The sequence below is a fragment of the Manihot esculenta genome, chromosome 3 (assembly GCF_001659605.2).
Source record: "Manihot esculenta cultivar AM560-2 chromosome 3, M.esculenta_v8, whole genome shotgun sequence".
Taxonomy (NCBI): Eukaryota; Viridiplantae; Streptophyta; class Magnoliopsida; order Malpighiales; family Euphorbiaceae; genus Manihot; species Manihot esculenta.
Window position 1 is genome coordinate 4,608,494 of NC_035163.2, and position 14,245 is coordinate 4,622,738.

Sequence of the window (14,245 nt, forward strand, 5' to 3'; positions counted from 1 at the left end):
GCGACACGTCAGCGATGAAAGCTGACGAATTTATTCGATATTAACAATGTCAAACAAGCTTTTCTTTGCCAGTGAGAAAAGCAAACAAGCTTATTCGATACTTTAAGTATCGAATAAACTTGTTGATCACCGAAATTCGAAAAAAATTTTATTGAATATATGATTTGAGATATATTTTTTACATGTGACCTGATTTATAAAAAAAAAAAGCTCATAATTTGGTTTAAGGTGGGTATTTTGGATTGCATAATTAAGTTACAGAAAAACAAAATTGAGAGTTATTTTCATTTATGGTTGATGAGTTTACAAGCAGAGGATATTGCAATATAACACTCGGGAGAAATGACGGTTAAGTTAGTTACATTTTGAAAATTCTAAAACTATAAGACCGTTTTGTTATTTCAGCTAAAAGTATCAGATTCCTATATCATGTCAGAAATGGCATCAATTTCCTGTGCCTTTCTATGTATATCTTCAGTGGGTATCTGGATCCTCTGTTTTTCATTTGTTTTATTATTATTATTGTTATATTCGGTATCATAATAATTATATTAAAAACATAAAAATCTAATTAAATCAAATAAAATTTTGAGAAATTAAATAATATATATAATTAAATAATTATAAAAATTAAATATATAAATACTGAAATCTAAAATAAATTAATTAATATCTTTTAATAGAAAAATCAAAGAATTTAATTTAAAAAATATAAAAACGTTTAAATTAAACTAAAAAAATAATTAATCTTAACAAAATTAAAAAATCTAAAAGTAATTTATTATTAGCAATGTTGAGAAGGATGGACCTGGAATTGAGTTAATTTGGTCCAATGGGTAATTGGGCATTACAAAATGAAGTCCTTAAGGCCTTGTGAAAGTTTGGAGTGGATTGGAAGAGTCTAATATTATTTCTCAATAATAATTTTGTTTTCTCTTCCTTCTATAATTTTTATTCATATTTTTAATTATTTTAAAATTATTATATATTTTTATATTATAATAATATATAAATGAATATAATTTTAAAATAATTAAAAAATAAATAAAAATTATAAGCGAAAGAGAAATAATATAAACTCTGTCTACCCATTCCAAATTTTATTTTATTTTAAAAATAATCTCTCATTAAATATTATTTTTTTAAATAAATATTTAAAATATTTTTTAATATTTAATAAAATTCAATATTTATAAGAGGAGTATAATTAAAAAATGAGAGATTTATTATTTAGTCTCTTTATTAACAAGTTAGTTTTTATATTTTAAAAAATATATTAAAACGTGATTATCTTTTTTTTCATCAACAAAATAATTTTTTCATTTTTTTCTATTAAAAATAAATAAAGAATAAAAAAATTTATTAATATTTTATCATAATATTTTCTCTCGGTCAATAAATATAATACCTAGCGAGAAATATAATAAATAGTGGATGCACATTTTTTTCATAAAATTTTCCTTTTCTGGAAAATGAAGATTTTGAATGCTAATTCAATAGTAGTAAAGAAAATTTTATTTTCAAAGTTGGAAAAAAATACTTTCCTTTTTAAGGATAAGAAAAATATTTTAGGAACATCGTAGAAGTAAAACTTCTATTTTGATCTTTATATAATTTATATTTAGAAAAATTTATTATTTAGTGCTTATATTATGAGTAAATTCAATAGTTAATTTTTCAATTTTTAAAAATATATTTAAATAATTTTAATATTTTAAAAAATTTATTAATTAGTCCTTTCATTAATTTTAATCGTTACATATTTTACTATTTGATTCTTATAATTTAAAAAAAATTATTAAAATTAAATCAATTAAAATAATTGAAATTTTTAAAATTAAAAATTAATCGAAACCAAAATAAATAAAAAACTGAACTGAATTTTAAATTAATTCAATTCATTCAATTTTTTTAATTTAAATTAAATAACGCTCAAAGAAAGAGGAAATGCAAATAAATAATTTCAAATAAACAAAGGGATTTTGCAAAGCATAAGAATAAGACACATCATGATTGAAACCTAATCATAACTTATATTAGGTTATGAAATGTCCACTTTGTAAAAAAAAAATAATAATAAAATTAGGGTTAAATATGTGAAATATGAGTGAACTAGCTTGGGCCATATAACATGTGGATGATTTGTCCAATTCATTGAGCACACACACCTGCCTTCATGTTTGAAAGAGACATCTTCCTATACAACACTTTTAGGACCATTGTAGAAAGAGACATCTATAAATACATAAAGGCATTATGTGAATAAAATCCATTCTATAATTGACTTGACCTCTTTTTACAAGCTATTTTAATTTCGTTTTTGCCTTCTTTTACCCTTCCTTCCTTAATTTAAATAAATTTTATTTTAAATAAAAATTAAAAATTAAAAAAATAATACTGAGGAAAAGAAAATCATTAGTTACTTAATTGTTGAATAATAAATCTTTGAAGCCGACAGAGAGACGTTGGATGAGAAAGGGAATGGAGCATGTGGGCTTCTCATGTTCTCCTCCATGTATATAAGAGAGGAAGACCTTCAGCTTTCTCTAATTTGTTTTCTATTTTTTTTTTTTTATTTCGAATTCAAGATCAGCCCAGATTGTTTTTTCTGCTGATTTCTTATTTTATCATTGATTCCTCAAAAAGTTTTGGTTGTTGCAATTAATATCTATCAGCAAAAGATTTCCTTTACGTTAATCGTTTGCTTCTTTTTGTCTTTTCTTGTTTTCTTCTTCTTCTTCTTCTTTTTTTTTTAATTTTTGTTTTTATTTTCTTTTGTTCTTTATTCAAATGGTTTTCTGATTGAATTGAGAAAGATTAAAGATTGTATTAAATAGAGATTGTCAATGGAAGAATCAAACAAATTAAGAAGCAAGTTCAGGAGGATGTGTGTGTTCTGTGGAAGCAACTCTGGCTACAGACAAGTCTTCAGTGATGCTGCTATTGAATTAGGCGATGAACTGGTTTGTTATTTCACCTGCACTCTATTAGATTTTATTTTCATTAACTACGATACCAGTTGCCTGTTCTAAAAGGAACCACCTATTTTCTTCATTCTTGTCTGTGTATCTTTAGCTGCTGTGGATTAGGTTTTTGATGTATAGAACCAAGTTTGCTTCTTTCGATAATGGGGTTGTTCTTTGTAAGAATGAATTCTGCTAATCGTTTTCTATCCATGTGATTTTGTTATAACATGGATGATTTTGTGTATTGGATTGGATTTTCTCTGTTTCCTAAGAGGATGTCATTTCTTTGATTGTTTTGTTCTGTGGTCTCAAAACGCTCGCTATGTGTATGATTTCTTGCTTCACTGAATGAGTTGGGAATCGGGTTTTGTGAATTTTGAGCAAATTTCTGTCTGTCTGCTTATAGTGGGTGTGAATTACAGGTGAAAAGAAAGATAGACCTTGTTTATGGTGGAGGTAGTGTTGGGCTGATGGGTTTGATATCTCAGAAAGTGTATGATGGAGGCTGCCATGTTCTTGGGTAATAAAGAAACTATTTCTGAAGAATATACATCATATTTATCAGCTTTTGAGCTTTTATTGAAATGCAAGCGAGGTGTGCTTTGGCGTTGGCGTATCACAGTGCTAAGTTTATAATTTTTCTTTCAATGCAGGATCATTCCTAGAGCACTCATGCCTCTTGAGGTATCTTTACTAACCATTTTGTGCTTGTCTTTTGCTATCATGCTTCCTTCAAATATCTTGTCTACTTTTGAAATCTTTTGGACTGATATAGTTTGAGATTGATATGTTTCTGGTTTTCTCAGTTTAATTGTTTATATTTTACGTTCATTCTAATCCTTATCAGGACTCTTTGACAAAAAGTAGTTGCATAACTTAGTGGTTGTACAACTTCTATCAATTGTTAATCATTTAATTATTATTGGCAACAACAGATATCTGGTGAAACTGTTGGTGAAGTAAGAACTGTTTCAGACATGCATGAGCGTAAAGCTGCTATGGCCAGAGAAGCTGATGCCTTTATTGCTCTTCCTGGTACTAACCTTTGAAAATCTCATTAACTATGAACGAATGAAATTTAGCAGCAGAGTCTTGTTCCTTACTGGCTGAAATAAACACGATAGTTGTGTCTTTAAAATACTTGTTTCAGTATTTTGAGGCGTTGTGCTTGCAAGTACTAATAATTGAATCTTTTTTAGGAGGATATGGAACCATGGAAGAGCTACTAGAGATGATCACATGGTCACAACTTGGAATTCATAAGAAACCGGTAACTCGTTGATTATTCTTCTTTACGTTTGGCTGTTTCACTTTTATATTGTAACCAGTTAGTTCTATGGACAGGTTGGCCTGCTAAATATTGATGGTTACTATAATTGTTTGCTTGCATTGTTTGACAATGGTGTTGAAGAAGGTTTTATAAAGCCTGGTGCTCGTAATATATTTGTCTCTGCTCCAACAGCCAAAGAACTTCTGGAATTGATGGAGGTATAATCTCAAATACTAGCATTTAAGAGGAAGTTTACTTCTAATTGCCACTTTAACCCCTGCCGAAAAAAAAAGGTAGGGAAAAAAAGAAGAAGAAAAATACGTATAAAAATGATTTGGCTGGTTCTCACAAGAAAAGAAAAACATTCCTATTTACCTTCCCTTTTCTTGCTTGCTTTGTAGTGTAATTTTAACTGGTAGCAACACCAACCGTTGTTGTTTAAAGCCTATTATTTGACCAGATATCGGAGAAAATTGAAAATTTTGTTCTGGAATTTTCCAGTAATGATACTAATTAAGAAAATGGACTAGTGGAACCTTTTTATTGTAATAGCACACTGAACTTGTCCTGGAATTATTTTGCAGCAATACACTCCTTCCCATCAGCAAGTTGCTTCACATGAAAGCTGGAATATGGAGCAACTGGGTAATTATCCAACACAACATAATGAACAGTGAACCATTGGTGGTAGGTCATTCACTTAAATTGATTCCTGATGTACTTCATCATCATTCGAGTTGTGTACAAGAATCTTTTTCAAGTGGGGCTACATGGTACTGTTGTCGTTTCAATGATTTGAATTCTATTAGAATTATCCTTGCTGTTTCACAACTTCCTATTGTTTCTGGTCAATAAAGCCACTGTATGTGGCCATATTTAGTCATTACCACTTCCTAAGGTTTTCATTTTAAATGTGAAATGAGATGGTCCCACAATGCAGTGACTTAAGTGGACTAAGTGGGTTGGCTTGGGAGTACCTGGGTGTTGGGGACTAAGCCTTAGATTCTAAGCGAATTGATGTGACTTCTTAGTCTAACTATGTTGAAAATTTTGAGTGAAGTTCTATACAAGTTCATTGAAGAAGAGAGCTCCATGGTAGCACTTGATCATGGTGTTGCAGTTTTAATATTGTTGGACTTCTAATACAGCTCAAGGATGGTAACGAGTCGGGTATTTTTTGGTATTCACCCAGCCGAACTACAATAGGATGAATTTAGGTAATCTACAATCGGTTTTGGAATGAGTTCAGATTTGAAAATTAATTTGCAGCACCTTTTTGATAGAATTCTTTAGTTGGAAGCATCTGCAAGGTAGGACATGTGATAAAAGTCTACTAGGTATTGATTTAAGATACTGACAGGATAAGTAAGTTGATAACAACTGGAATTTATTAGCTTATCCTAACTGCAAAAAGTCTGGAATATTAGGCCACAAGTCTTTTAATCATTTCTTTCACATGTTCCACTAATGTGACTTGAAGCAACTCTTTCACCAGAAGCTCCTGTCATGTGCTTTACAATAAATCAAAATGAGGTCCATGAGGACTATTGCTATTCCTCGTACGGCCGCTGTCCTAAGAACTCCATAACACAGGAACAAGCTCGGCGATATGCAGGTGCCCGACTTTCGTTTTGGCTCCATGGTATTGCAGAGACTGGATAGATCAGAGAGCTTGGAGACTTCGTAGATTTAGTCAAGATTTGAATTCCTACAAGCTGATGGCTATTCTCCTCCCAAGAACCAAAAATCTCAAACCATCAAATGGATATTGGGCAGAACTGCAGAGAAATGGTAGAGCAGACGGCCACAATAGATAAGATAGATAACTAAGAAAATAAAAGAAAGACAAGGTTAAAAGCATATAAGGCTTAAGGAAAATATTAATGGAAGAGAGAAGAGTTGCTGCAGATTGTCACCTGCAAGTAGGTGACAGTCCATTTTAAATCTTAAATTTGGACTTTCTTGAAAGAAGTGTAAGAGAGACAGCCCATTTTAAAATCAATGTTATTTAAATTAATAAAAAATCTGAATTCTAAAATATATACGAATATAAAAAAAATCAAAATTTTATTCAAATTAGTTTAAAAAGTAGATATTAAATTATGAATTTTACTATTTCAAGAAATACCCCATAAATTATTCGAATTTTTATTCGAATTAATTCTTTTTAAAAAAAAAATGGAAATGAAGATTGGGACTGGAACCTCGATGTACTTAATTTTTATAACTGAGAAGGTCTGCAACCCTACTGGACCTCCATTTTCGAGGAGAACAGTAAATGTCATGCAAATAATTCCATTATAAGTGAGTTGCCTTCAATTTGTTGGGGTATTGGGATGAGCGAAACAGACTGGCCAATTGCAGCAAATGATCACAAAGGAAAATATGGCAAAGGATAGAGAGAGCATTCAATTGGCTGAAAATCCATGCTTTGCTTGGGCAACAGTGTCATCCAAAAAGCAGAAAGCAGGGACAATGATTGAGAGTAAAATGTTGGTGTTTGGAGTATTGAACTTGAAATTATTGGAAATGGCGAAAACAATAACACAGCAAAGCAAATTGTCCAGAATGTTTGGAGCCCATTTGACTTGTCACTTGTGGAAAAATCATTTGGATCCTCATTGGGTAAAGATTGGCTTTATTGTGAAGTTGCCATTGCCAACTGCAACCCACATGGATCTCCCCTTGGTTTTGCCTGTTTAGGGGTCCTCATAGTACAGTCCTTTTCTATGCTTTTTCCATTGCTGTTTTTTACCAGACCATGATGCTTTTTTCTTGCCTTGTGAACTTTTAGGGTTTTTTTTTCCCCAAAAGTACTCGTTTCAAAGCAATGGTAGTATTTGAAAGCATTATTGTTCTTAGGATCTGGATCCATTATTAATTCTAATGGAAGCTCTTCTTTGTTTTTCTCCATACAAGAGTGAAAATATGGTTCTTATGGATGATTTAACAAAACATGTTCTAACGACAAAGACATATTTTTTTATTAGAAACACTTTTTCTTTGTGGTATTCCATACTTTGCCTGTTTTGGTCCAAAAATAAAATTTTTGATGGTACTTGTTGTATTCACCTATTTTCGCAATAAAAGGTTTTGTCTCTGTCGATCTGCAGTCGCCCTTGCCCTTTTCGTGTAAAGGGGGTCTTCTTCCACCTTATTTGGCAGTGAATTTTCCTCCCCCTACCAGATGAGATGAGGTTGTATAGTTTTTATTTTGTCTTTGATTTTTCTTTTATTTTGTTTTGACATATTAAGCTTATTTGAGGAGGATTCTCTCAGTATTTGCCTTGTGTTGGGTTGTGCTTTAATGTCTTGTTTACAACTTCATCCATCTGTGTGCTTGTGCTTCAAGGGGACGCTCTGGGGAAAGAGAAATCGAATCTCATGAGGTCGAATTCCCCTTTTGTTGGGTTTGTTCGACTGGAGGATTTTTCATGACTTAGGTGATGGGGCAGACTTGATCGTTTGGAGGTTCGTACTTCCTTTTTTTAGTGTCCTGTTTTCCATTGTCGACCTTTAGATACGGAGATGCATGGTTTCATTGCAGGTGAGGCTGAATCGACTTCATGCTACATCTGGATTCTTGTTTGTCAAAGATCGGACTGGAGATGGCTCACACTAACGGCATGAATGCGTCGCCTCAAAGCAATATCTTCACCGCCTCCGTCTGCCTTTTTAAGCCTGTTGAAGCCTCGTAGTACAGTCCTAACCCAAATATAAGTATCTAAAATCAAAATTGAGTACAGTTTGGCAGATAAGATTTATCTGTTTGATTCCCGGGTTTGAAGCTGGCTTTGTTTGTCAAGTATGATTGTGCCCATAACGCAGTTCATAACACAGCTTATCTAGAGTATCCTTTTATGAATTTGATTGTGGCCACCTTTTATCTCAGAATGTGGGTTCCCAATTGGATTTTTCTTATTATCCTCCAATCCTACCAAGATAACGAAATTTAAACAAATCAATCTATTTTAAATAAAATCAAACTCAATATCTAGATAATTTGTAATATTAAAGTTGCATAATTATGCATATTATCAAATCCCCCACACTTAGATCAGACTTGCCCTCAAGTATGTACTCATTAACAGAAAAAACCCAAAAAACTACCCATAATCAATGGCTCACAAAGTTAACTCAACTTATTTCAAATAACCCGCATTTCACAGCAAAATCTCATCAATGTATACAAATCATAAAAGAAATACCAACACAATCTTCAAAAGCTGAAATGTAGCAAACTTAGTGCATAAAGAAACATGTACCCAACAACTAAGAAAGTCTTTTAAAATTATAATTTTTACCAGGGAACCAGGAATCCACTTTTTATTTTTTTATTTTTTATTTTTTTTCTTCCTATGGTTTTGGTTCGAGATTTTTTCGGCTCCTACGAGGGTATACTCTCCCAACACTGATTTGCTCCATTCACAAGGGACATCCCTTACTTAAGGGGAATGGGTCCGACCCACCCAAACCAACCAGTGATGGTAAACCATATTATTAGTGGTATGTTTCGAATTATTGACGGCCCCTACGGGGTATAATTCTCCCAACCACTAACTTTTTCCATCCACAAGAGACATCCCTTGCTTAAGGGATTCAAATGCCGTACCATTTGAACCAGTTAATGTTGGTAAACCACTCAAAAAGAAATTAATTTTTTTTTTTTTTACATTAGTTCCCTAGATAGTAGTATCAAGACTCACTGCAGTAGGTTAAAGTAGAATTTCAGAATGTACTATTGGTCTTTTATCAAGCAATATTCATTCACTTAAACATAAGTTTGCACATTTCAAACCATAAATAAAATGCTAGAATCTCTCAATGATCTGCATAAAAAGATAAGAGAATGATATTTATGCCAGCTACCTAAAATAATTCAATTTAACTCTGAAAGTCAATTTTTATTTTATTTTTTATTTTTAATTTTTTAAACCTTTATTATTATTATTATTATTATTTTTTCCTTTAGGCAGATAAACAAATCAAATAAAACAAAAAGAACAATTAAAACAAAAATAAGTGAAAGACTCTCCCCCACACTTGGATCACAATGTCCTCAATGTGATAAAGAAAAAAAAAACAGCCAAAGCATATATACGTTCAGCTATTCCCCCCACACTTGGGTCACAACAAAAAAAATAAATAAATAAAGAAATAGGAATAGAGTTTAGAATAAGACCCGGAAGGATGTCATGTGACGGGTTGCGCCCATTGAAGGTGCGAACTCGCGGCCATCAGTAGTGGTGGAGGAGGATATGCGTTTAGATGCCATGAGAGTATATGATGTGCGGCTACTATAGGAGAGAGAAGAGAGAATTGAGTTAGGTGTAGGAAGAGTAAAAATAAATAGTAAAAAGGAAAACCAACTATAATACTACCTCCTACACCCAAAAAAAAAAAAAAATAATAATAATAATAAATAAAAATAAAAAATAAAAATAAAAATTACAGACCTGTAAAACATTTACGACTGGAAAAGAAAACTAAGAAATATAAAAAAAAATAAATGAAACAAATAAAACAAAAATAAATAAAGATCAAAATAGAGAGTTTTCTTTTTTTTTTTTTTTTTTTTTTATTTTACCCATCATAGAGTTGGTTATGGGCATAACCAAAAACACAAACATACCCCTATAAAAATTTTATTTTAATTTTTTTTAAACAAAAGAATTAAAATCTAACTAGAGAATGGCATGAGTAGTTCTAGTTTATAGTCGTAGCTAGACTTCATTGGAATATCATGGCTATCAGACAATTGGTGTTGGATCACTGAAAGTGATCTCTTTAGCTGGTTCCACCTTAAACCCTTTATAAAATGGCTTAAGAAATACTTGTTCGAATGGTAATTTCAAACTGTGTGAAGTGCGATTCTCATTTATGAATGGAGGTGGTTGACCAGGCAATGATTTATGTTCCACTTTTATTCCCTGCACAATAGAAGCTGAAAATTTAGTATGAATATTAGGTGGTTCCTCAATAGAAGCAATATGGTGTAACGATTTGTTTGCTTTTAATTCATATACCACTTCTTTTAAACAATCAAAATTTTCCTTCATATTCATTGAGTTGGATTTTCCAAAATTCTCACAAAGTTTAGTATTCAACTCATCTCCATATTTCAATTTAAGCACTTGCTGAACTAGAAGTTCACTGGCATCCACTCTACACACACTAGAAACATTATTGGGGTGTTTCACATCATCATAAACATTAAATTCAATGATTTCCCCATCAAACTCCATGGTGAGAATGCCATCATAAACATTTATTTTTGTTCTAGCAGTAGATAAAAAGGGTCTCCCTAGCAAAATATCATAAGAATTTGAGGATTTATTATCCTCCATAGGAATCACATAAAAATCAGCAGGGAATATTAAATTATCTACTTGCACTAAAACATTCTCTAACACCCCATCAGGATAAACAATAGAGCGATCAGCCAACTGAATCACCACACCCGTTTCTTTTAATGGACCGGCATTCAAAGATTGAAAAACTGATAAAGGCATGATATTTATTGATGCACCTAAATCAAACATTGCTTTTTTCACACCAATATTGCCAATTTTAATAGGTATAGTGAATATACCTTGGTCTTTGCATTTGGTAGGCATTTTACTTTGAAAAACAGCAGATACCTTTTCATCCATACAAACCTTTTGGTAGCCTACTAACTTTTTTTTATTTGTGCATAATTCCTTTAAGAACTTCGCATAGCGAGGTACCTGTTTAATTGCATCAAGTAAAGGTATATTGACTTCTACCTTACGAAATGTCTCAAGGACCTCCTTTTCTTCTTTCTCTTGTTTGGACCTAGCTAATCTCTGAGGAAAAGGAGGTTTAATGATCAGAGGTTCAGATTGCTCAGGTGCTGAAGCTGATTTATCTTGTTCAGGGACGATCATCTTGGTTTCTAGATTTGTACTGCGATTGTGCCCACAACTTACCTGATGAGGATTGTCGTGCCCGCGACTTACCTGATGAGGATTGTCGTGCCCGCGACTTACCTGATGAGGATCGTCCTGCAGTTCTTTTTCACTTCTGAGTGTAACGGCACATACATTCTGCTTAGGGTTCACTGTGGTCTGAGAAGGCAATTTACCTTGATTTTCCAATTTGTTCACCGATACTGCCAATTGACTGATTTGTGTTTCCAAGTTGCGAATACTCATCCGGGTCTCCTGTTGAAATTGTTGAGTATTAGTTGCCAAACTTTTAACAATATCTTCCAAGGACATACCTGAATTAGTTGAAGACACTTGTTGCTGAAATTGTTTAGGTTGATAGCTTTGAAAATTTTGCTGTTTATAGCTAAAATTTGGGTGGCTTCGCCATCCTGGGTTATATGTATTTGAGAAAGGATCGTACTCTTTTTGTGGAGGACCTAGGAACCCATTGACAGCATCCACATGCTGGTCGTCCTCTTGAAGTGATGGGCACATATCAGTGGGATGACCCGTATTAGCGCAAATTCCACAAGCTTTGGCTTGTTGTACCTTTTCTGCAACAAGATTTTCAACTAAATTGGTTAGATGAGAAAGTTTAGACTCAACAGAATAATTGCTTACCTCAGAAACTGTCCTATGAGAGTCTTGTACAGGTACAAATTGTTGTGAATTTGCAGCCATCGTAGATATCAATTCCCTAGCTTCTCGGGGTGGTCTTTTGCGTATCGCACCGCCACTTGCAGCATCTATCATCCGTCTTTCCATGGTCGTGAGTCCCTCATAAAAATGAAGCATAAGTTGTTTATCTGAGATTTCATGCCTAGGACTGCTAGCACATAGACGTTTAAATCTCTCCCAATAGTCATGGAGAGTTTCTGTTTCCTTTTGTTTAATTCCTGATATTTCTCTTCTTATTGCAGATGCTCTAGAAATGGGGAAGAATCGATCTAAAAATAATTTTACCATTTCTCCCCATGTAGTAACTGAACGCGGAGGTAGGTAGTACAACCAGTCTTTTGCATTGTCAGCTAGAGAAAAAGGAAATGCCCTTAGCTTGATTTGTTCTTCTGTAACTCCTTGTGGTCTCATGCTGGAACATACCACATGGAACTCTTTCAAATGTCTATGAGGATCTTCCCTTTCAATTCCTCTAAAGATGGGGAGGAGATGAATTAATCCTGATTTTAGCTCAAGTGGTGCATTTAGTGCAGGATACACGATGCACAGGGGTTGAGGGTCATCCACATTGTCAACATCCTGTATTGCTTGTTCTTCAGCCATTTTCTCTTCCACGTCAGACTCACCAGAGGTATCGTCCGGGTCAGATGCTGTTTCCTCCGTGCCCGCGACCTGTTCGTCGACAATAACCTGTTCTTCAACCGCGATCTCCTCTTCAATTGCAGCAACCTGTGCTTCAATAGGGAGTTGTTCCTCAATGCTGGATGATGAGAGATCTTTGTTTCGCTGTTTAGCCTCTTTTCTCAGTTTCCTTGCGGTTTTCTCAATTTCTGGGTTGAACTCAAGGCTACCTGCAAGATTAGAACGTGTCATTCAAAAAGAATTAATAAAACAATTTAGAACCAGTCCCCGGCAACGGCGCCAAAATTTGATGGGTGTCGAAACCACCAAAAATAAATTCCTGCTTTAAAATAAAATTTGCGATAATGGTAAGCAGGGTCGATCCCACAGAGACCGGTTAAATAGATTAATTCTATCGAATGAAATAAATTAAATAAAAATAAAATGGGGGGTTTTGAATATAGAGGAATAAATAAAATCAATTTAAAAGAAGAATCAATTTAAATTTAAAAGAGAGAATCAAGATGAGACACATTCAGTTAAAGGAATAATTTTAGTTCCAGATTTTATGGGTTGATCACGGATACAAAATAATCTCGAATTAATTAGTAAACCAGTTATAGATATCGAAGACGCTTCAGGTATCCAATCCTTTCTTAATTTTAAACTAGTTAAGAGACGCTCGTTAACTAGCCCTAACTCTTGGACAACCGTAGGAGACGCTCCTAGAATTTAATCCAATTATTGCATTAAGAATTAAAAGAACCTGATTCTAACTAACAAACGCGAGACGCTCGGTTCATTTAAGTTAGATTATATTATTCCTTAGGAAGGCCTTACGCAACCTAATTCACTACCTATTTCAGTTTAGTTAAACAATTGCGGATTTAACTAACCTGAATAGCAGTCTACCATTCTATCAATTGAGCAATGGCGCCTTAATGCAACAACCCACAGAATGATATTAAGCAATAAACATATGAATAATATAAATACTAATAATTGAAGAAACTATAAAATTACATCAATCTCACAACCCGTTTAACTGGAACTTTTAATTATCCTCTAACTGAAAGGAGAAATTTAGCCACACAAGTTCATGGCTAAAAATAGGAGATGAAAGATAAGATGAGATGTCTCAGATACATCAGAATGCCCCCTTTTATAGTGCTAAGAGTCCTAACCCAAATATAAGTATCTAAAATCAAAATTGAGTACAGTTTGGCAGATAAGATTTATCTGTTTGATTCCCGGGTTTGAAGCTGGCTTTGTTTGTCAAGTATGCTTGTGCCCATAACGCAGTTCATAACACAGCTTATCTAGAGTATCCTTTTATGAATTTGATTGTGGCCACCTTTTATCTCAGAATGTGGGTTCCCAATTGGATTTTTCTTATTATCCTCCAATCCTACTAAGATAACGAAATTTAAACAAATCAATCTATTTTAAATAAAATCAAACTCAATATCTAGATAATTTGTAATATTAAAATTGCATAATTATGCATATTATCAGTGGCTAATGTCCAATTCATGGTGGACCTTGTTGGTGTTGCGTGCATAAACAATGAAGTAAAGTTAAAGATGAGCATTGTTTGTCCTGTACTGTCCTGTCCTGTCCTGGTAGTAGGTTTTCCTTGTCCCACATGAATTGCATAAACAACTCAAAACCCATTTAATTAACTGTACACTAGGAAATCGGCAGTCAGCCAATTCGGTTTAAAATTGAATCGAATTAAATAAATTAAAAATTAAAATTTT

The 14,245-nt window shown here is 33.0% G+C and overlaps 1 protein-coding gene across 1 annotated transcript; it reads left to right on the plus strand.

The window, feature by feature from the left end:
• The first annotated feature begins 2,453 nt into the window (after positions 1 to 2,453).
• On the plus strand, positions 2,454 to 5,119 carry LOC110610474 (cytokinin riboside 5'-monophosphate phosphoribohydrolase LOG8). Its single transcript, XM_021750410.2, has 7 exons — positions 2,454 to 2,963; positions 3,389 to 3,486; positions 3,620 to 3,650; positions 3,902 to 4,001; positions 4,166 to 4,236; positions 4,311 to 4,454; positions 4,821 to 5,119. The coding sequence occupies exons 1-7, from the start codon at positions 2,847 to 2,849 to the stop codon at positions 4,911 to 4,913; spliced, it is 654 nt and encodes a 217-aa protein (XP_021606102.1). The 5' UTR covers positions 2,454 to 2,846; the 3' UTR covers positions 4,914 to 5,119.
• The last annotated feature ends 9,126 nt before the right edge of the window (positions 5,120 to 14,245 follow it).